Source organism: Alexandromys fortis, unplaced genomic scaffold (assembly GCF_014885135.2).
Source record: "Alexandromys fortis isolate MF-2015 unplaced genomic scaffold, M_Fortis_MF-2015_v1.1 scaffold_39, whole genome shotgun sequence".
In the NCBI taxonomy this organism is placed as follows: Eukaryota; Metazoa; Chordata; class Mammalia; order Rodentia; family Cricetidae; genus Alexandromys; species Alexandromys fortis.
In genome coordinates, this window is record NW_026067918.1 from 9,443,133 (window position 1) to 9,466,221 (window position 23,089).

The 23,089-nt window shown below is 48.6% G+C and overlaps 1 protein-coding gene across 2 annotated transcripts in view; it reads right to left on the minus strand.

The window, feature by feature from the left end:
• Positions 1–10,144, minus strand: part of St6galnac2 (ST6 N-acetylgalactosaminide alpha-2,6-sialyltransferase 2) — a 19,136-nt gene extending 8,992 nt beyond the window's left edge. The window contains exons 1-3 of one of the 2 annotated variants that reach the window (XM_050140036.1): positions 9,936–10,144; positions 5,137–5,194; positions 792–972 (exon numbers count right to left, since the gene is read on the minus strand). In XM_050140036.1, coding sequence (XP_049995993.1) covers positions 792–972; positions 5,137–5,194; positions 9,936–10,057 — 361 coding nt within the window. In that variant the 5' untranslated portion in view covers positions 10,058–10,144. The remainder of the gene's footprint in view (positions 1–791; positions 973–5,136; positions 5,195–9,935) is intronic. The other variant, XM_050140035.1, reaches the window with a different exon arrangement.
• Between the last annotated feature and the right edge of the window lie 12,945 nt (positions 10,145–23,089).

Genomic DNA, 23,089 nt, shown 5'->3' on the forward strand with positions numbered 1-23,089 from the left:
AAGCCGGGTAAGTGAGAAGCTGGGACGTGGAAGCCGAAGAGGAAGCAGCAGCGGCAGCAGAGGGTGGAGGAGGAGGAGGCGGAGGAGGAGGAGGAGGAGAGGAAGAGGAGGAAGATGAAGGGGGGAGGAGGAGGAGGGAGGAAGAAAAAGAAGAAGAAGAAGAAGAAGAAGAAGAAGAAGAAGAAGAAGAAGAAGAAGAAGAAGAAGAAGAAGAAGAAGAAGAAGAAGAGGAGGCAGCGGCAGCAGCAGCATCCAAGACAGGATCTCTCTATGTAGCCCTGGGTATCCTGAAACTCACAGAGATCCACCTGCCTCTGCCTAGGGAGTGCTGGACTTAAAAGGTGTGTGCCACCACACCCAGCAGGTGACCAAGATCCTAACATGATCTATCCATCCTTTGAACATGGAATCTGTGCGTCCCGAGGCCCACCCCACACGAGTTCCTTGGGGTGTGTCTGAGTGTGGTTGGTGGTGTGGGCAATAAGCATCCACGACGGTGCCATGAAGGCCCCTAAACCTCTGCAATCAGACTGCCATTCAACACTGGGCATTTTCCATGCCAAGGAGACCCCAAGAGAGTGGGAGCCACTAAGCAAGGGCATCTCAGCTTAGCCCTGGGTGACTGGATGAAGGAGGAAAGAAGCAGGTGTCACACAGAGAAGACCCCACGAGGCTCTCCATAGATGCTGTGAAGGCCACCAGACCTGCTACACTGCAGGCCAACAGTGGGAGGGAGGGGCCAGCTGGGGCAGGAGGCAGAGGGCAGAGAGGAGGAGCGGGTAGCAGGTTACCTTCGCGGGAGAGCCCCTGCCACCCATAGGGGACTTTGTAGTGGCTCAGATTGTTCCAGAGCTCTTGAGTGAAGAGGCCGCTCCACAGGAGCACTGGGGTGGAGAGATCAAACAGGCCCCGGAAGTGGTGGTCCTTGTGAATGGCCAGGGAGAGCCGGTGCTGACAAAGCTGCCTCTGTGGCTGAGAAGAGGAGAGGGCTAAGCCTGTCGGGTAGGGGGCAGGGTGTGTCTCCCGGGAGCCTACGACATCACTGGAGAATTCAGATGGAGGGGCTAGCTTCCTTTACCCCTCCAGAAGGGTCATCACTGGGTCTGAGATAGCCTATGATTCAGCAGCCCGGTGGGGTCAGGGAACTTTCTGGATTTAGCCTGTCCAGCCCTTCTTCTCCAGATGTCACACATCCATGTTTCAGTGTATCTGGCTTCATACTCCTCCAACTCCCACTTGGGCAAACTTTGGGTACTTAGCAACCCTACCTCCAGGGGGATCGCCCTGAGAAATGAGAGTTGCTGGGAAGCATGGAGTCTGCTCTCCTACCCTCGGCTGCTGATTTCCAACCCGCAGCACTCATGCCCACTGAGAACCTTAACACGAAGACAGACTGTGATGCTTTGGACATGACGTGCCATTCAGGTAGCCTTTGTCCTCAGCTGGTGGAGCCAATTGCAGAGAGGCATTTGGACCACAAGAGTCCTGCCTTTATCAGTTAACTCATAGATGGGTTAATGATTTGATGACTGCCCGGCATGGTGGTGCACACCTTTAATCCCAGCACTCCCAATGCAGAGGCAGGGGGATCTCTGTGAGTTCATGGCCAGCCTGGTCTAAATATCAAGTTCCAGGACAGCCAGGGATACATGGGAAACCCTGTCTCTAAACACTACTACTACAATGATGATGATGATGATAAAACAATGTAAGGGCATTATGGGAGGTGGTAGAAACTTCGGCGGTGAGGCCTCCCTGGAGGGAGGTGGTCACTGTAACATGTTTTGAGGGCTCTATCTTGTCCCAGGGTCCCCTTGTGCTCTCTCACCCTGCCTACTGGCTGTCATGATGTAAATGACTTCATTTTATCACTGTTGTCTCCCATGATGCCTAGGAACAGTGGATCCGAGTGACCAGGGCAGAGCCATGAGCCAACACAACGGCTCCTCCTTTGCAGTTTCTCCCTCGTGCATTTATCACAGCAGAGGAGCTGAAACATCGACTTTGCTCGGAAATAAGGTATTTGTGAAGTCACCAGAACGGGGTCTTAGGGGCTGAGGTCGCCCCCTGAGGATGAGGCCGTACAGGGGAGGGTGCAATGACGAACTGGTACTGAGCCGAGCCCAAGACATCCCGGAGATGCCAGAAGACAGATGAAGGCAAGGGAGGCGTTTTAGAACCCCAGGGGAAGTATGCAGCTCTGATGTGATATTGGTCTACTACTGGTCCTCTGGCATTCAGAACCAGAGCGTTGATTTGTTTTCTTGGTTTTGTTTTTTTTTAATATTTATTTATTTATTTATTTATTTATTTATTTATTTATTTATTATGTATACAATATTCTGTCTGCATGTATGCCTGCAGGCCAGAAGAGGGCACCAGACCTCATTACAGATGGTTGTGAGCCACCATGTGGTTGCTGGGAATTGAACTCAGAACCTTTGGAAGAGCAGTCAGTGCTCTTAACCGCTGAGCCATCTCTCCAGGCCCATGTTTTCTTGTTTTTTAGCGATGCATATGTGTGCTTTTATGCATGTGAGAGCAGCTGCGACAGAGACTAGAGATATCAGAGCCCCCAAGGTTGGGGTTCTAGGAGCTTGTGAGTGAGCCGCTTGATACGGGTGCTGGAGACCAAATCTGGGGCCCCTGCAAAAGCAGCACAGGCTCTTAACCACTGAGCAATCTCTCCACTCCCAACCTCCGTTGTCTGAAGTCACCTAGCCTGTGCCCTGGTTCTGGGATCCTCGGGGAACAAGACCTCAGCTCTGCAGTCAGGGCCCTTCAGGAGACTGAGGTTCTTAGCCAGCGCCCATGCTAATCTGCAGCTTTCCCACAGTATTGAGTCTCACACAGCCTTGGTGAGGGGGTGGGGCAAGGCTCTGTTCCTTCTGAATAAGCTTCTTTGTGAAGCCGTTGATCAAAGGACACAGCAGGAAATGGTCAGACAGTGGTTTCTGCTATCATGCAACATGCGAGCATCCCACACTGTGCAAAAATGCTACAACCCAAACCGCAGGGCATATGGCGATATGAAATGAGTGGAGAAACACTCAAGAACGTTGCCAAGGGTGCATCAGAGCGCGCGCGCGCGCGCACACACACACACACACACACACACACACACACACACACAGAGGCAAGAAAGTCAGACTCCTGTTGTGTCCCATGGCCAAGGAATATACGACTTCTGCCTAAACCATTGTACTTTCCTTGGAAAGACTGGAGGTTTGCTTGTGGGTGCTGGTGTCTGAAGGGCAGTTAGTAAGGTTCAATGAAACGACAGGAAGGGGTTGCTCGGAATCAGGAAGGGGGTTATAATGGCAGGTGTGAGTGGGTGAGCCCATGACTCCAGTAGTAAAGTCGATGGGTGTTTTTGTATAGTCCTGCACGGCTCAGTTCAGTTGGGTGCACTTTCTGCATTTATCTAGTGCCCTCACCAACAGATGGACACACCCGCGTCTCCAGTATTTCCTAAAGATAAACCAGACATATTCTAGCTCAGATGAAGTCACTTTTGTTTAAAGCCACAAATAAATCCTTCTTTCTGGTCCAAAGTGTGGGAATTCAACTGGCCTTGCCGCTTCCCAGGGCCATACTTCCATCAAAAGCTCCTCCAATAAAAGATACTTTGTGCACCCCTAGGTCTGTCTGCCTTTCTTTCTTTGGTCTCTGGGTACCTCGAACATGACGGTGGGATTGTCCCCATTACAGAGTAGCTTGCTTCCTATATTCAAAAGTCACCGCAATGCTTATTTTAAACTACCTGGAACTGTGCGCTAATCAGCACCGAGCAGAATACCTCTGGAAACCCACGCACTCCAGATACCTGCAGCCTCTTCAGCTGCTGACACAGGCTCATGGCCTGTTTCACACACATCCCTCATCGCTTGACCAGACCAGACCACTGTGCTGTCTCCAAATGCCTGGCCTATCACTAAACTCTTCACTGCATGGACGCCTTTTCTCCCCGAGCCCCCAAAACCTCAGTTAACACGTCGAAGTTCAGGCTCTTGGGTACTGAGCTTAAGCCTGATTTAACCATAAAAGGAACAGACATCTCCCAGTTCAACTAATATGAGGAGCTGGGGGGGGGGCAGGAAAGTTCTACACACCACCCAGTGTGGCCAGTTCTGTGGTCAGATGGGGCTCCCATCCCAGAGGCATTGATTGCTGTTGGGGGCCCTGGGCAAGGCACCTATCTGCTCTGTGCCTCTGTTTGTCTTTCCGCCCACCTCAAATACACCAATTTAACTGAAACTTGAGAATGAAGTGCTGTGCCAGTTACTACTTAAGGTTATAGAGTAGAGTCCTGAAGATCTAAGACCCCTGAGGCAAACGGGGGCATTTCCCAGAGTTTAGCATTACTCCTTCGTGAGCAAGTAAACTGTGACTTATCATAAGGAGATATCTGGAGAAATAGAGTACAGAATCCATTCAACACAAAGATACAATTTTAATGGGCTGGAGATATGGCTGGATGGTCAAGAACGTGCATTGCTCAGTCAGAGGACCAGGGTTCGATTCCCTACATTCTCAATGGATGGCTCACGACTGCCTATAATCCCAGTTATAGGGGATCCTATGCATTTTGGATACCTGCACACAAGTGGTTCATATACATATACACGAGCAAATATCTACTAATAAATAACTTAAAATAAAATTATTATTATTTTTTTAAAAAGACAGTTTGAAGGGGCTGAAGAGATGATTCAGTGGTGAAGAGAACATACTACTCTTGCAGAGGATCTGAGTTCAGTTCCCAGCACCCACAACTAGCTGTAGCTCCAAGTCTGGGGGTTCTACTGCCTGTATCCTCTGTGACACCTGCTCTCATCCGCATACATTCACAATACATTCAGACACATAGTTAAAGGACACAATTTTAAGACTTCCAAGAACGTTCTAGCTGGCTACACTGCAGAACTTATCTATCCACCACTTTCTGTTGGGATTCAGGAAACAATGTATCCCAGATCTAAGATGCCTCGGGAGGATGGATGTCTATCCCTGTGCTGGTAGACGTCCAAACAGATCAGACCTAGGAGCCTCAAGAATGTTGTTTGTTTTCGTCTCTCCTCCTCCCCTCTGAGCTAGAAGATGCTCAAACTGCCCCAGAGTGGTGGACCACTGTACCTTTCTGTTTTCGGCATTCGGTGCCTTGGGTTCAAATGCTCGAGGTGATGTGATGCTCCTGGGGGGAAAAGGCAGAAGTAAAGTGGGGGTCCAAGCAGCACCTGAAGCTTCTAGACTGATTTCCTCAGCTCCGAGGCTGACAAAGTGCCCGGATCCCCAGGGTGTCTACTCCTTGGCTCTATCCTCCACACGTATTCTGGCCACAGCTCCCTGTTTAGGTGCACAAACTACTGTCACTCAACTGCGTCCCGCCCAACTGCACAAAGGAAGAAACCGAGTCTCTGCAAGGGGCAGAAAAGTGGAGTTTATAGGAATAGGGGTAGTTAAAATATGAAGCTAGAAAACAGGAAAGATGGGCAGTCCCTGGAATTGTGACCATCTGAGAGGTCTCCTGCCAGAGTCCCAGGGGTAAACGTTGCAATATAAACCCTAATCCCAGGATTTATTTATTTGTTTGTTTGTTTACTTAGATTTTTTTGAGACAGGGTCTCTCTGTGTAACATCTCTAGCTGTCTGGGAACTTGCTTTGTAGACTAGGCTGGCCTCAAACTCACAGAGATTCACCTGCCTCTGTCTCCCGGGTGCTGGGCTTAAAAGCATGCACCACCACTGCCTGGTTAATCCCAGAATTTAGGAGACTGAGGCAGAAGGATCAAGAGTTCAAGGCTACCTTCTATGACTTAGGTTTGAAGCCAGTCTCAGGCTGGTGATGCAGTCTCCTGACACAGAATATAACAGCAATGGCAACAACAAAAGCCTGAGGGGCAGTTGTTAGGGATGGGATGATGAGGGGAGGGGTCTCCTCCAGCTGATGTTGCCCATAGCTCTGCAGCTGCATCCTGGTGAATGGTGCATGTGCTGTGGCTTGAAAGCCTGACTCTTAAGGTTGCATGCAGCTCTGTCTCTGATCAGCTGCCCACTGAATCTCCCAAAACCTCGGTCTCCGCCTCTGTTCACCAGTACTTGGCTCACCTGAGTGTTGGAAGGGGCCCAAGAGAACAGCTATATTGTTCCAAATGGAAGGTCTTCTAAATGCCAGCCATTGTTCCTAAGGGGGAAAGGCGAGGGTTCTTGTACCTCTCCGCCTGTCTTCTACAGGGAGGCCAGAGGGTGCTCATGTTTCCCGGGCACTACGAGGCCCTGGGCAGAGGGGAAAAATGGAAGAAGCACCTGGTGGCCAAGTGCTCCCTCCTTTAATACCCATACCCCAGCAGCATCAGTGAAGAGGAGGTGCAGAGGGCTGGGGGCCGGGAGTTTTGCCTGGGAAACACAGGTCTCCTGTAGATGCTGAGCCCGCTAAGCCAGTGCAGAGTTTGTAATCGGTGCTACCCTTTGCTTTCCCAGGCTCCTAGTAAGATCCTGAAGGAACTCAAATGGAGATGATCCTATCCCCCCTTCCCTCCTCCACTAGCCAGATGTCCACCCCCTATAATCCCCCTCCCCCCCTCCTCTAAGAAGCTGAGACCTGGTGCTGCTCAGCCTAGGCAGCCTGGAAGGAGACTGCCGGTCCTGAGATTCTGATTGAGTTCAAGCTCACCTCTCCCACACCTTCCCCCACTCTCTGGTAACTCTATCCCGCAGCAGGCCTGTGAACCCAAGGAAGAACCGCCAAACTCTCAGGGCAGGGCGAAAGTGGCTGAGATGGAGTGAGGCTAGTGGGGACCCTCCTGAACCCCACCCCTCTCTCCAGGTCTAATGGTACTTTCAAGCTGCCCTGGGGTTGGTGACTTCAAAGGCCCTTTCTTAGGAATCCTCATTCTTCCTGCTCCAGAGGGCTCCTCCATAAAGGGAAGTAGGCACCCACACCCCTGGGAAGACTTGGCAGCCTGAGAAATAACGACAAAAGTGTGCATTTTTCTAAAGCTAAATGTATTCATCAGGTGTGGTGGCTGGCACCTGCAATAACCTCGAGGCAGGAGGCAGGAGGAGCAGGAGTTCAAGGCCATCCTCAGCTACTTAAAGGAGTTTGAGATCAGTTTGTGTTTTATCAGATACTGTCTCAAAACAAAGAGACAAAGTAAACGAAATAGAGTCAGCTTTGTGTGTATGTGTGCAGTGTGTGGTATGCGTGCATTCCTCTGTATGAAGGCGCACGGAGGAGCACGTGTGGAGGCTAAAGGGAACTTTGTAGAACCCAGGGCTGGAAGAACCTAAAGATTGGGGGGTGGGAGGGTGCTGTGTATTGCTGTCTTCTGGGCACGACAGGCCGCTGCCATCATGAACTCAAAGCAGCTGCCTGCCCTGGTCTTGCATAAGTCTGGGCCTGTCAACAGGCCCCTGTGGGTAGGGGAGGGGCGCTTGGAAAGGATTATTGATATGGATGGATGCTGGAGATGGGGGAGCAGTTATTGTCTTCAGTTCTGTACCCACTGGTGAGCCCACCAGACTCTACGGGACCGGTCCACAGCCATGTTCACGCAGACCCTTGGTTAAACTCAGAGGTTCATAAAATGAAACAAAAAGAGCTTGCTTGTGGGGAAGAAAGGAATGCGGGTGGGAGAGTGGGGGAGGAGACAAGAGAGGGTGAAGGGGGAGAGTCATTAGAACACTATATCTTCCTTCCTTCCTTCCTTCCTTCCTTCCTTCCTTCCTTCCTTCCTTCCTTCCTTTTCTTTTTTCTTTCCCTGAGACAGGTTTCTCTATGTAGGCCTGGAATTCACTCTGTAGCCCAGGCTGGCTTGGAACCTAGAGATCCGCCTGCCTCTGCCTCCTGAATGCTGGGATTAAAGGTGTGCGCTACCACCACCACCAGAGCGACATATAGAATTTTCAAAGAACAAATTTAATTTAAAAATATTGACTATAAAAAGTGACCTTAAAAAATAAAATAAAGTTCCCAGATGTTGGGCGTCAGTGGCGCACGCCTTTAATCTCAGCATTTAGGATGCAGAGGCAGACAGATCTTTGAGTTCGAGGCCAGCCTGGTCTACACAGCGTGTTCCAGGATAGCCAGAGCTGTTACACAAGGAGACCCAGACAGGATAACCCTCTGGAACCAGAGTCCTCTGTCAGCAGATGTCTAGATCCCCGGCTAAGGTGCAATAAGAACCCTCTTGGTAGGCCCAGGAACTCTTCTATCTGGACTGTCTCTTGGTTCTCTTTCACAGGAAGGATGCTCAGCCATCCTCTCAAAGTCCTGCTTCCTACAGCCAGGCTAAGTCCTGACCTTCCCCTTCCTCCCTCACAGCAAACACTAACACAGAGAAAGAAAAGGATGGGTTTTGGTTCACAGAAGACTTTGTCAGGTTTTTTTTTTTGGTTATTGTTTTTTGTCTTATTTTTAGTCCTGGGGACCAATTCCCAAGATCTCATTCGTGAGAGGCAAGAACTCTACCAACTGAACTGTATTTTGGAGGAAGAAAGATCTCTTGAAATGGAAAAAGGTTTTTGCCAGAGTGAACAGGGGAGAGACCTTGAGGCCTCAACCTACACAAAGAACCACAGTCAAAAGCCGGGCGGTGGTGGCGCACGCCTTTAATCCCAGCACTCAGGAGGCAGAGGCAGGCGGATCTCTGTGAGTTCGAGACCAGCCTAGTCTACAGAGCTAGTTCCAGGACAGGCTCCAAAACCACAGAGAAACCCTGTCTCGAAAAACCAAAAAAAAAAAAAAAAAAAAAAAAAAAAAAAAGAACCACAGTCAACTAGGAAATACTGGGAGCAGGAGAGACAGTCTTCCACAGGCAAGGGCACACCAACTGGCTCTTCAGTACCAAATAGCCATCCCTGAAAATACACACACATAACAGTATACAAACTGCACAGGTTGTATTTAGGTATATATATGTATGTAACAGCAATTAATGAAAAAAGAGGCCAGGAATTTGAAAACGGGGAAATGATGTCATTATATTATAATCTCAAAAATAAAAGAAGTGATAAAAGTATTTTTTAAAGAGGAAAAGCTTTGTTGAGATGGTATCCGATGTCACTAACCCTCCATGAGAAGTCACGTCAGGGCGCCTTGCAGGATGTTGCCTAGCTTCAGTGCGGCCAGCTGAGGGGACGAGACTCAATTGTTTGCAAGCAATTTCATGTTATTTTGCAACTGAGCTGTGTCCTTTAGTCAAACACTAGATGCTAACTTTTTTTTTTTTTTTTCCCAACAGGTCTCGCTGAGGATTGTGCAGAATCAAAAGGGCTAGGAAGAGAAAGGCTGATTGCTGAGGTCTCTGCTTAACGCTGTGTGGGCTCTTTCTACCCCCAAGCCCACATTCTAGGTATGTCTAGGTGTACCTCCCAGAAATAAAGCTAACCCCTCTCGAGGCTTTCTCAGTAAACCGGTACTGTAGCTCGCCAAAGATGTTCTCAGGTTTCTGTGAAGCGGGAGGAATTGGGTGGAAGGGTCAGGTGTGTCCTGAATCGGCCAGTGTTGCTCCAGGTGGAGTTCGCCTTTTCACAGCGCCGTGCCCAGTTGGCGCTTATCAAAGTTACCACTTAAACAAATAGGCCCAGATAAAAGAGAGCCATGTGCAGGCAGGCCTGAGCTCAGAGACCCAAGAGAACGAACGGAACGGAAGCCTGGCGAGCGGGGGAAAGTTGGAAAACGGGACTTGGGTCTCTATCCTAAAAGTGGATTCAGGAAGGAAGTGGCAACAGGGAGCTTTTGATGAGGCCTGAACGAAATTAAGCAAAGACGACTGGGTCACCAGTGAGTTCGGGGCGGGGAGAGAGCAGCGCGAAATTAAAGCGGCGAAGGCGCGTCGCCGCTGCGAGTCAGCCCAGGGGTGTCCGCCGGCGACTGGAGAGCTGTGAGCGCGCCCTCTCCCCGCTCCCTGGGCTCAGCGTCCCTCAGCGCTTACCTGGCCGGGGCTCCGGGCTCCTGGGACCGCTGTCCCACCGAGGAGTACAGCGTGAGGAGGACCCCGGAGCTGGCGGCGAAGATCAGCAGCATCCGGAACAGCCTGCGGCGCGGGAGGTCCATTCGAGTCCGGCCGGGGTGCGCCGCGTCTGCCACCCCTGCGCTTTGAGCTCTCGGGCGGAGTGGCCAGACCTGGAGGGACGCGCGGAGGCGGTAGCCTTGCTCTGCCCCGCCCAGCCCACCGCGAGCGGCCGCGGCGCCTCCGGGTCCTGCAGCTCCCCCTGTGTCCCAGGCCGGAGGTCGGCCACGACTTTAGAGACTGAGTGTCTCTAGAGCCGCCCCGCAAAAGGACAGAGCCGCGATTGCCAATCTGGGGCTGCCCCCGGGAACTTCGATGGCGGTCACCCCGGGCGCTATTCTCCCGCCAGAGCCACAGCCCAGACGCTGTTCTCCCGCCAGAGCCACAGCCTAGAGTTGGGCAGGGACGTGCGCACCGTCCAGGGCCAGCCTGTGTAGTGAAGGATGGGGGAAGGTCGCCTACTGCGCTGGCTGAGCACTGTGCGTGTAGGGACCCGCCTCAACTTTGTGAACCTAAGAAGAGGGTGGGTGGCGGCTGAGAAACAACCTGGCTGGCTCCTCTCTCACTGGGACCATGAGATGGGTTAGGCCCTGGTACCTCGTGTCGTGTACTCGCCTAAGAGCAAGAGGGGCTTTCACCAAAGAATGGAAGGAAACCCCTTAGCCTAGATTTGGGGTTGAAGGTGGAGGGGTCGTGCACGGAGCCTGCCTCGGTGGGGTGCACTGGGGCTTAGGTTGTTATTTGGTGGGGACCCATTGCGGTGGGGAGCCTGTGGTGATGGTTGTTATCGTTTTATTCGGGGGCTCTGAGGGCATGCGTGTTTATAATCTGGGATCAGGACACCATGGAGGAAGGGATGGCTGCTAAAGCAAGATCTGAAGAGTCAGAAGACAAGCAGGGAAGCTGGATTTCCGAGCCTGGAGGAACAGGGGCCACGGGTGTGAGCAGGGGCAGGTGGAAAGACTTGTTTGTTTTTTGCTTTGTTTTGGAGACAGCCCTGGCTGTCCTGGAACTCACTCTATATAGACCAGGCTGGCCTAGAACTCACAGAGATCCACTTGCCTCTGCCTCCCGAGAAGCTCAGTGAGTAAAAGTGCCTGCTGCTAAGTCCTACAGCCCGTGTTCATTCCCTGTGACCCACAGAGTGGAAGGACAGAACAACTCTGACGCATAGACACACACATGCACACACAATAATAACAATATCAGCAACAGCTGATAAAAACATGTCCTCAAATATCTCATCCTCAAAAGCAAACAGCCAAACATGTTGTGCGTCTTTGTCACGCTCTCTGTCATCCAGTCTGTGCTGCGTGTCCTCTTGTCTCAGCTGCTGCCTTCCGTGGCTTCAGTGCCCCTGTGACTCTACCACTGTGTGTGTCCCAGTGGGACACGCGATCTCCAGGTCTCATCTGAATTTAACTCTGAGATGCTCGTAATCTCACTTGGAACCCTTTCCTCTTGTGACTTTGTTGGCCACTGTCTGTCTCCAGCTCTGACTGTGAGCTGCGCACCCGCTCAGCTTCAAAGAGGCTGCCGACCAGACTGCTACTTCCGTCTCCTCCTCCTCCTCCTCTTTCATCCCCCACCCCAACACCCAACGCGGTTTTGATTTGTAGCCCTAGCTGTCCCAGAATTCGTTCTGTAGACCAGGCTGGCCTTGAACTCAGATCTGCCTTCCTCTGCCTCCTGAGTGCTGGGATTAGAGGTGTGTGCCACCTTGTCTCTTTTATTTTATTTTATTTTTTATTTTTTTTATTGAGAATAAAAAAAAAGTTTCCACCTCCTCCCAGCCTTGTCTCTTAATTAATTAACTTTTTATCGTATATGTATGGATGCTCTTCCTGCATCTACATTATCTGTGTGCCCCTTTCATGCCTGATGCCTGTGGAGGCCAGAAGAGGGTGTTTGATCTCCTGGGGCTGTAGTCACAGTTTAAGTTATCTTGTGAGTGCAGGGTCCTCTGGAACTCTGGTCCTCTGGAAGAGCAGCCAGTGCTCCTAACCACTGAACCGCCTCTCTGTCCTAACCTGAGCTTCTTTAGGACCGTCTCAGCTTCCACGCAAGCCTCTCTGTCCTGTGTGTTGTCTTTCCCAATGGTTGGTTGTGTATCAGTCAGTCCCTAGCCTGGGGCCACACTTCATGCCGCTCCTTCCTTCATACCCACTCCACAACACTAATCCTTGAACACCTTGTTTCCTCAGCAAACACGTGCCACATGGGCTGATGTTACTACAGCACAATGTTACTGGTACCTAAGAGTTCTGGCTTTTTTCCCCCTTCCTCTTTTGAATAGGGTCTCTCTATGACTTTGCTACTCTGTCGTGAAACTCCTATGGGTAATAGGCTGGCCTGTAACTCGCAGAGATCCTCCCACCTCTGCCTCCTGAGGGCTATGATTGAAGTGTGCACTACCATGCCTGGCTGAGTTTTTTTTTTTTTTTTTGACGTTGGCCTATTTTATTTTTTGTTAGATATTTTGATTACCAATTTAAAAAGAAATGGAGTTTCAAAGGGTTCAGTGAACGAAGGCAGAGAGAGACAAATGGTGCGCTAGCCATAGAATGGAGTATTAGTCAGCCTTGAAAAGGAAAGTCTGGGCTCAGAGGTTAAAAGCATGTACTTCTTTTCTAGAGAACCCGAGTTCAACTCCAAGTACCCACATGGGGTGTCTCAAAAGTGTCCCACACTCCAGCTCCAGGGATCTGACACACTCTTGTACACATACCTGTGCACAGATGCACACACCTAAAAAGAAAGCATTAAGAAGAAAAAAAAAGGAGGGGAGCCGGGTGATGGTGGCAGCGCACGCCTTTAATCCCATCACTTGGGAGGCAGAGGCAGGCAAATCTCTGTAAGTTAGAGGCCAGCCTGCTCTACAAAGTGAGTTCCAGGACAGGCTCCAAAGCTACAGAGAAACCCTGTCCTGAAAAACAAACAAGAAAACCAAAAAAGGATGGGAGGGCTGGAGAGATGGCTCAGAGGTTAATGACACTGATTGTTCTTCCAGGGGTCCTGAGTTCAATTCCCAGCAACCACATGGTGGCTCACAACCATCTGTAATGGAATCTGGTGCCCTCTTCTGGCATGAAGGCATCCATGCAGGTGGAACACTGTATACTTAATAAATAAATCTTAAAAAAAAAAAAAAAAGGGATGGGAGGGCTGGAGAGACGGCTAACACTTGCTGCTCTTGCAGAAGACTGGGGTTCTGTCCCAGACCCCACATCAGGCAGCTCCCACTCTACTGTAGCTCCAGTTCCATAGGATCTGGATCATAGATACACATAAAACAAAAATAGACAAAGCCTCCAAAACTGTGTGGAGTGAAAGAGGGAAAACAAATTGACGTCTGTCGTGCTTTGGGGCCATTTGTCTCAAGTATCATCTATCAACCAGTTTTGAGTCAAAATACTGAATTTAAATCTTAAGGACTTGCCTTATAGTGTTTTGGTTTTTAAAATATTGTTTTATGTATGTGAGCCTTTTGCCTGCATGTGCTTCTGTGCACCACAGGCATTCCTGGTGCTGGTGGTCAGACTGCCCAGAACTGGAGTCCCAGGTGGTTGTGAGCCACCGTGTGGGTGCTGGGAGCTGAACTCAGTCCTCTGCAGGAGCAGCAAGTGCTCTAGTTGGAGCCTCCTCTCCTGCCTTCTCGAAACATCTAAATTAAATTTCTGTTCACAAAAGTTCTTAGAGAAAAGCTGCAGCCTCCAAGGAACCGTCTGCAGGTCTAAGGAACTGATAAGGACTTTGTGATTATGGCGAGTTGTTGTGTCACAGGGCGAGAGCCAGCCTATCTTAGATCCCTCTCTGTCTCTCTCTGTCTGTCTCTGTCTGTCTCTGTCTGTCTCTGTCTGTCTGTCTGTCTGTCTCTCTCTCTCTCTCTGTCTCTCTTTCTCTCTCTCTCTCTCTCTCTCTCTCTCTCTCTCTCTCTCTCTCTCTCTCTCTCTCTCTCNTCTCTCTCTCTCTCTCTCTCTCTCTCTCTCTCTCTCTCTCTCTCTCTCTCTCTCTCTCTCTCTCTCTCTCTCTCTCTCTCTCTCTCTCTTTCATAGCCCCTGGCTGTTTTGGAATTCATGTAGACCGGCCTGCCTTTCCTAACATCTTTGTGAGCATTAAGTAAATCATTTGGAATGTACAAACAAAACACTTGCTTCCTATTCTGTCAGAAAGTTAAGAACACAGTCAGACAGCATCTGAGGGCTGTATCAAGCTGCCTGCTTTGCTGATGTTTCCACTGATGCATTTGAAAATTGCCTTGATTTATGACTTCCTTCTGTTACTATAGAAACTTCATGAAACTGCTTCCATGTCGAAATAGACTTTGGAGTACCCCAAGCCTGTGTTCCTGGGCCAATGTCAGTCATATTTGACTCCAAATAAATTCTTTTATCCCCTTTGAGAGAGCTGCCGGGCCACATGCACCAGTGAGAAATACCACTTACTACAGTAAGAGCAGTTGGCCTTTACCCAGCTTTCCCTATGATAATATCTTGAGAAACCACATAGTATACTAAAAAGCAGGATATGGATATAGATGAGGTGAAGATAAAGACCGTTTCCATAGCCACCAGCATCCCTCATGATGCTCTTTTTTTTGGGGGGGGATTTCGAGACAGGGTTTCTCTGTAGCTTTGGTGCCGGTCCCGGAACTAGCTCTTGTAGACCAGGCTGGCCTCGAACTCCCAGAGATCCACCTGCCTCTGCCTCCCGAGTGCTGGGATTACAAGTGTGCTCCAGCAGACCTGGCTTCTGCGGTGCTGGGCACTGAACCAGTGCTTCTTGCACGCTGGGCTGCTCTCTTCTGGCTGAGTGGCATGCCAGCCCTGCTGTGGTCGTGGCCTTTCACTTCCTGTGGTTCTCTATGAATGGCTGATGACATTGAGTACCCTTCCCTGTGTTTATTTCCTGTCTCTTTATCCTCTCTGGTGAACAGTTTGTTCATGACTTTTAGTCCATTTCCTAACTGGATGTCTTTTTTAAAATTATTTATTTCTATTATTTTTATTTTATGTGCATTGGTGTTCTGCCTGCATGTATGTCTGTGTAAGGCTGTCAGATCCCTTGGAACTGGAATTACAGACAGTTGTGAGCTGTCATGTGGATGCTGGGGAACTGAACCCTGGTTCTTTGGAGGAGCAGCCATTGCTCATAACCACTAAATCATCTCTCTAGCCCTCTAACTGGGTTTCTTAAGTGTTGAGAGTTTTGTTGTTGTTGTTGTTTGGTTGGTTGGTTTTGTTTTGTTTTTTGAGTTTTTTCTTTTTTTAATAGACTGGGTCTCATCTGTTGTTGAAATCAGAGCGGCGGCGGGGCTGCGTCCCCAGCACCCCAGCCGCCTGCTAGCTTATGCCCGAAATAACAACACACAAACTGTATTCAAACTCCTGATCCTCCTGCCTTCTCAAGTGTGTGGAGGTGTGCCACCATGTTTTATGTGGCAGTGCAGATGGAATTGGGCACGACTCTACCAACAGAGCTATGTTCCCAGACTTTTGCTATTTTTCATTTATTACTAGGATGGCTTGAAACTTACTAGATAGTCTAAACCTCAAATTTACAGCGATCCTCCTGCCTCAGTCTCCCAAGTGCTGTGATAGCAGAAGTCAGTCACCATGCCTAGAGGCACTGTGGGTATTTTAAAGAGGATGTATTACTAAAACACACTGAAGTATTTGCAGATGGAACAAGGTGATGTGTTCATAATCGGTCTTGTCTATTAGTGATGACTAAGTGGGGGATACAGATGAGACAATAGACTGCCAACTGATCATTGTTGAACCTGTGCAATGGCTGATAGGCCCCTCTGTGCAGATCCCTCTTTTGTATGCTTGAAGTTTTCCGTAAACAAGCTGGAGTTCTTCTTTTGTCTGTGTTCAGTTGGAACCTCCAGCTCACTCCTGCATGACCCAAAAAACCCCATTCCTTTCTCTCCAAACCCCGTCCTCACAGAGAATGTCCAAGAAAGAAAAGCCACCAAAAAGCCCAGTTCTACATTCTTTGTGGCTACGTTAGCTTCCTCCCCTGAAGATGCTTGCCGCCCAAGTCCTGGCCTAAAGCCATCAGCTTTTGATCATACTTGGGATTAAACCTTCAACCTATATAAGTTCCCTGCTTTAGTTCAGTTGTGTGGCTTCTCTCTCTGGGACTGGAGAACCCACCCGGGAGCTGCTTTGCTAAAATAAACCTGTTCTACTTTTTCAATTTGACTTGATCTGGCTTGCTGTGTTAGTGTGGGAGGTCCTTCTGTCTATGTGTTGCTTTTATTGGTTAATGAATAAAGAGCTGCTTTGAGCCTATGGCAAGGGCACAACAAAACTAGGTGGGAAAAGCTAGGCTGTATGCTGGGAAAAAGAAGGGCGGAGTCAGAGAGATGCCATATAGCCCCACTGGACACAGACGCTGAAACTTTACCCAGTATGCCACAGCCACATGACGCTACACAGATTAATAGAAATGGGTTAAATTAATATAAGAGTTAGCCAATAAGAAGCTAGAACTAATGGGCCAATGATGTGGGAGTGTCATATATCAATCTGTTGATTTCATTGGTTAATTAATAAACTGCTTGGCCCTAATAGGTTAGAACATAGGTGGGTGGAGTAAACAGAACAGGATGCTGGGTAGAAGGAAGTGAGGTCAGACGCCATGCCTTTCCTCTCCAGGGCAGATGCGATGAAGCAAACCGCCAGGTCAGACATGCTGAATCTTTCCTGGTAAGACTGGTGCTACACAGATTACTAAATATGGGTTAGGCAAGATGTGAGAATTAGCCATTAAGACGCTAGAACTAATGGGCCAAGTAGTGTTTAAATGAATACAGTTTGTATGTTGTTATTTCAGGTATAAGGCTAGCCGGTGGCCAGGAGCCGGGCTGCTGAACACAGCCCATAGCTCCTACTACAGGCCAAGCAGTGATTTAGTTAATACAGTTTCTGTGTGATTATTTTGGATCTAAGCAGCTGGGTGGCTGGAAACCAACAAGCAGCTCCCTCCTCCAGCACTGTTTCAGTTGAGAAACCTATTATTGGGGGACAGAAAAATCTATTAGTCTGGATCTGAAATAACCTCACTAGTTGTTGTTAGGAATTAAAAGGTAATTAACTTGAGATAAAAATATTTGAAAGTGTATCTGTAGGGCTGATGATCTGGTTCAGTTGCTATGAACGAAGCCTTAGGTTCCATCTGCAGTGTAGCATAAATCAGGGCATTACTGGAACACACACAGGAGCCGGTAACCCTGCACTTTGGCAGCAGAGGTAGAATCAGAACTTAAAGACTAAAGCTTGGTGTGGGGGCATTTTCCTTTGATTCCAGCATTCCTGAAGCTAAAGCAAATGGATGTCTGTGAGTTCAAGGCCAGCCTGGTCTACCTGGAGAGCTCCAAGCTTTCCAAGGCTACATAATGAGATTCTGTTGTCATCTTTGGCTACACAGTGAGTATGAGGCAAGGTTACATGAGGTATCTTCTGACAGTTATGTAAATGGATATTGCTCTTTCATTTCCCGGCCACCCAGACCTGAAACAATCACACAGAAACTGTATTAATTACAACACTGTTTGGCCAATGATACAGGCACATTTCCAGCTAGCTCTTACATATTGAAATAACCCATTTCTATTCATCTATGTATAGGCATAAGGCTGCGGCTTACTGGTAAGGATCCAGCATCTGTCTCCCTCGGCAGCTACATGGCGTCTCTCTGGCTCTGCCGACTTTCTATCTCTTCCAGCCTGGCTCTATTCTGCCCTGCCATCAGCCAAAGCAGTTTCTTTATGGTAATAAAACACATTCACAGCACAGAGGGGAGTCCCACATCACAGGTAAATAAAAATAAAGTCTGTAAACATACATTTCACTCGAGAAGAGCTATGTATTCACAGTTTTATAAACCATGAGATCCTAGCAGTCAGAAGGCAGAGGCAGGATGATCTCTGTGAATTCAACGCTGGCTTGGTCTACACAGAGTTCCAGGTTAGACAGGGCTGCAGAGTGAGATCCTGCCTCAATAAAATACTTCCTTTATTTTGTCAATTCTAACTGCATAAAAGTTCATTAAGGTGTACAGACTTTAGGTTTGGTTAATTTTGCTGTGTAATGTTCTTATGTGCAAATTTTTCAGATAGAGAGATCGTAAATTCAAAACTCTCCTCTGGAACAATACTGTGTAAACAACCTGCAAAACCACATTTTCATGAAAAACATTTTTTATTCTCAGTGTATTATAGGGTCTGAATCTTAACCAAGTTCCCAATCAAAACCCATTAGATGTCCTAATTGCACACCAGTGCCTGATTTTGCCATTTCCATCAAAGTCCCTTTTAGATGGTTAATGAGTTTATGGAGAAGAAAGAAAAGATGAAGATTGCGCTGGCAGTGTGTCAGGAATGTCTCAAAAGGTAAATTACACCAGGATTTCTGCTGAGTGGAATCTGAGTCCGCTGAAGGAGAGCACAGCTGATGGTCGTGCTCTGAATTGGGCAGGGATGTTCTGATCAGACCCAAAATGGATCAGCGCTTGTGCCCTACACAATCAGAACCTAATGCCTTTCAGAACTGGAAAAGAAATCTTCTTTGTATTCATTTTATAGACATATTGATGGGAAGCCTTCTTTCAACTTCTTGAAAATATGTTATTTGTCAAAAACTGAGAAGCTAATTTTGACAATTGCTAATTTGCTCACTTGTACTACAGAGCAATTAACAACATTTTGTACAGTTTCCACAGGACACAGTGATGATAGGGAACAGAAATCCTCAAAATTCTGGGTAGTTGCTCTTAATTCTGCTGCCATAATATTGCTTGTGTTGTAACTTAATTATTTCAAGAAAAAAAATCACAGTGATTTTCTCTTTTTCTGTTTATAGGACTGTGTTAGTTCTTGCCTTGTTGGGATGAAATACTGACAACAGCATCTTCAGAGAGAAACAGTTGCCGGGCAGTGGTGGTGCATGCCTTAATCACAGTGCTCAGGAGGCAGAGGCAGGCAGATCTCTGAGTTTGAGGTCAGCCTGGTCTACAGAGCAAGTTTTAGGATGGTCCGGGTTATGCAGAGGAGATAGATAGATAGATAGATAGATAGATAGATAGATAGATAGATAGATAGATAGATAGATACAGAGAGAGAGAGAGAGAGAGAGAGAGAGAGAGAGAGAGAGAGAGAGAGAGAGGGAAATGCTAGTTTTGGTGGCTGTAAGCCGTGGTGGCTTGGTCACATCACATCCACAATCAGGAAGCAGACAGAGAGATGGAGGCTGCTCAGCTAGCTCGCTTCTTTGTTTAGTCTGAGACCCCAGCCCATGGGATTGGGTTGCCCAGATTTGGGGTGGCAGTTAAGTGATCCCTCACAGATACCCCCGGAGATTTATCCGTGATGATAAAGCTGATCTATCAAGTTGATAATGGAGATTATCTCACAAGTATATTAAAATTATCCATAAATTATTCAACAGTGGTTTTGTCTGCTCACATTTATTTATTTATTTATTTATTTATTTATTTATTTATTTATTTATTTGAGACAATGTCTCTTGTATCCATGGCTGGTCTTGAACTCACTATGTAGCTAAGAATGATTTTGAACTCCTGATCCTCCCGCCTCCAAACTCCCAAGTGCTGGAACTACAGTTGCGTATTGCTATACCTGGCTACCTATCCCATACCTAGTGGCTTAAATTCTTTGTTTGGTGTGGACACGTGTTAGACGTGGAGGCCAGTTTGAGCTACTTGATAATCTGTCTCAAAACCAAACACCTGGGGCTAGTTAACTTTTGTTCTGTTTTTCAAGACAGGTTTCTCTCTCAGTAGCCCTGGCTGTCCCTGTGTAGCTCTGGCTGTCTTGAAACTTGCTCTGTAACCCTGCTGGCCAGATCTGGGATTATAGGTGCTGGGGTTAAAGGTGTGTGCGCCACAGCTCATCTGATCATGAGGGTGGGGTGGGGTGGAGAGTTAACCATAGGTGGTTTAACTCACAACTGTGAAGGTCCAAGACCTGGTGATGACATGTCCCGTTCTAGTAAGGCCGACGGCATCACCATGGTGGTGAGATACGTGGGAGAGGTCACATGGTGAGCTGTGAGGGCAGCGCCTTGCTTTACAGCAGCTTGCTGCCTGAGACCCAGTCTGCACCTGTGAGGCACGTGTTAGCCCCCTCGGGGAGAGGCCCCCCACCATCTGCCCATCGCCAGCTCGGCTGCACCTTTTGAGGCTCTATTACCTGTTAGTACTCTTACGCCAGGGATGGAAGTTTCTAGAACATAAATTGTTTGTGGGGAAACCCCCACACCTAGTGTAGGGCTGTTTTCTTCCTCTCGACTGCTGTGACTATTTTGGAACAGCTAACCCAGGTGAAAACGTGCTGTGTTCCCGTGGGAAGGTACAGCTGCTGCATGCTTCAGTAAAGGGGGACACGCGACAACTGATGAGGGAAAACAAGAGGAACTAGATGCTTGCTTAGTTTCTGTTGCTGTGCCGAAACACCACGACCAAGGCAGTGTATAGAAGGAAGGGTTCGTGTGGTCCCGTGGCTCACACCCATCAGGGTGGGGAGGCATGAAGCAGACATGGCAATCAGAACAGGAAGCTGAGAGCTAACATCCTCCAACACAAGCATGAACCAGAGTGAAGTGGAGGTAGAGGGAACACAACCTCTCAAAGCCCACCCTCGATACCCCCGGTGACACACTTTCCCCAGCAAGGCTATGCCCTCCAAACCTCCCCAAACGGTACCACCAACGGGCGGGAGGCAGCTACTAAAATATCGGAGCTTTGGGGGGGGGCAGCTCTCATTTAAACAACCACATGAGAAGATACATATAGGAGACACAATGTCTAGATAATTCCAGAAAGATAAGGAAAAGAAAGAATTCTATACATGTTTTTTTTTTTTCTAGAATCAGCTCATGTGTCCATAGTTAAGGAAGAAACAAAACAAAACAAAGCAAAAAAAAAAAAAATCAGAAAAGATTCTACAGGATTCCAGAGAGGGGAAAATAGTCCAGATTTATAAACTCAAGGGCTGGCAAGATGGCTCAGTTTGCAGCACCAAGTTGACAACCCGGGTTCCAGCCCTGGATTGTATTGTGAAAGGAGAGAACGGAGTCCTAGAAGACAGGGCCTTTACATGTTAAATAACAGTCGACACTTGCTGGGATAGGAGACTCTTGCATGGGGTTGCCTGTGAGCCCTGCAGAGCTCTGAGGATGTGGCATCCGTGGGTCCTCACCTACGCTGGGGGTGCCACTCTGAGTCCCTCAAGAAAATTTATACTCAATGGAGCTCCCACAGGGCCTTGAGCAGCCACTGTGGAGCTGCAATAATAAAGGAGATTTTATAAAGTATGTCATGGACGCAGTGGATGGATGGAGTCTGCGGGGTAGCAGTAGACACTTGGTGGTGGCAAATAAAGGTGTCATTTCAGACCACCGCGGTGACAAGGTGTCATCATGGGATTGAACATTGTCCTTGGATGAGCACTGTCTGGGAGCTGAACTCACACAAAGAGAACACAGCCGAATCCAGAGTTTGTATGTAGACAGTTCAGAGAGTGCTGATCTGAAGCCTGTAGCTTTAAAGGTTCAGGTGTCTTCCCCAACCCTCTGGTCTCCCTTAGTCCTCTTGGGGAAGCCATTTATGCTGAGCACTCTCCCAGAGTACAAGACCAGACAAGTTCTCCTCTCTGTTGCTCCTTCCTAGTGCCGGTCTCCAACCTCAGCACCCAGACAAGTCTGTACCAGCCGGGAACCTGGATCTCAGCTGGGCTGGCCAGGGCTGCTGTTTTACTGTTTCCCCCACCATCACCACCACCGCCATCCTTGAATGCCTTAATCTGGCTTCCTTGGATGAAGGATGGAGACACACTCTACATGGCTAACGCAGACCCTCAAGGGAAGGAGAGTGCCTCTCAGGGTGGATTCTGGTGCTGAGGAGAGATGGTTTAGTCAGAGTGTTTTCAATGCAAGCTTGAGTCAGAGTCCCAGAGAAGGAAGACCCATGGGGTTCACTCATCACTTTGCTGAATTGTTGAGCCCCAGGCCAATGAGAGGCCCCGTCTTCAAAACAAGACAATTTGGATGGTCTCCTAGGGAGCAACACCGAAGGCTAATCCTCTGACCTCCACACTAGCACACACTCACGTACACCTGTCTCATGCACACTCGTGTGACCTCCACATGAGCACACACTCATGCACACCTGTGTGCATATGCAGAAGAGGACAGAGCTCAAAACCTGATTTTCACCTCTGCTGTCCCAGTACTGACAGGGACATGAGCTGGGCTGATTGAATTTTATTCCTGGTTGAATCTCTAGGACACTAAAAAGATCGTTTTCCATGTAGTCAGGATCGGCACACGTAAACATGCCTGCAATGCTTCTAGAAACACAGAATGCACCCCTGGGTCAGAAACTGGGTCTGGAGAAAGACTGGGCTCTTTGTGGTGAGGGACTATTTCTGTCTCCATTGCCAGGCGCTGCGCAGAGCACCAGCAGTGCCGTTTCCAGCTGTGTTGGGCTGGAGACAAAGATGGCTGCTGTTCTGTGCCAGAACAGTAACTTCTCTGTTACGTGACTTTGTTTCCCCTCACCCACTCTTGACTGGCCTTGTGATTTTCTCGGCCAATAAAACATGGCAGGAATGATGTCATATGCCTTCTGAGACCTAGCTGCAAATGGCCCTCTGATCAGATTGTGTTTTAAAACATTCATTTAATATGTATACAGTGTTCTGCTTGCAGGCCAGAAGAGGGCGCCAGACCTCATTACAGACGGTTGTGAGCCACCATGTGGTTGCTGGGAACTGAACTCAGGACCTGCGGAAGAGCAGCCAGTGTGTTACCCTCTGAGCCATCTCACCAGTCCCACGTTTTTATAGTCTTAGGATCCTCCACCACCTTGTCAAGGATCTGTCTAGCCTGAGCGAGGATGAGAGAGGGGAGGGTAATCAAGGCACGCAGCTGAGAGCTAGCCTGAGCTACCGGCTCAGACCATGGCAATGACCCGGGTTCTGTCCAGCTTCCGAAAGCCTTTAGTGGCGGATCTAGTCTAAATGACTGACCTCTACAGTTGTGAACACA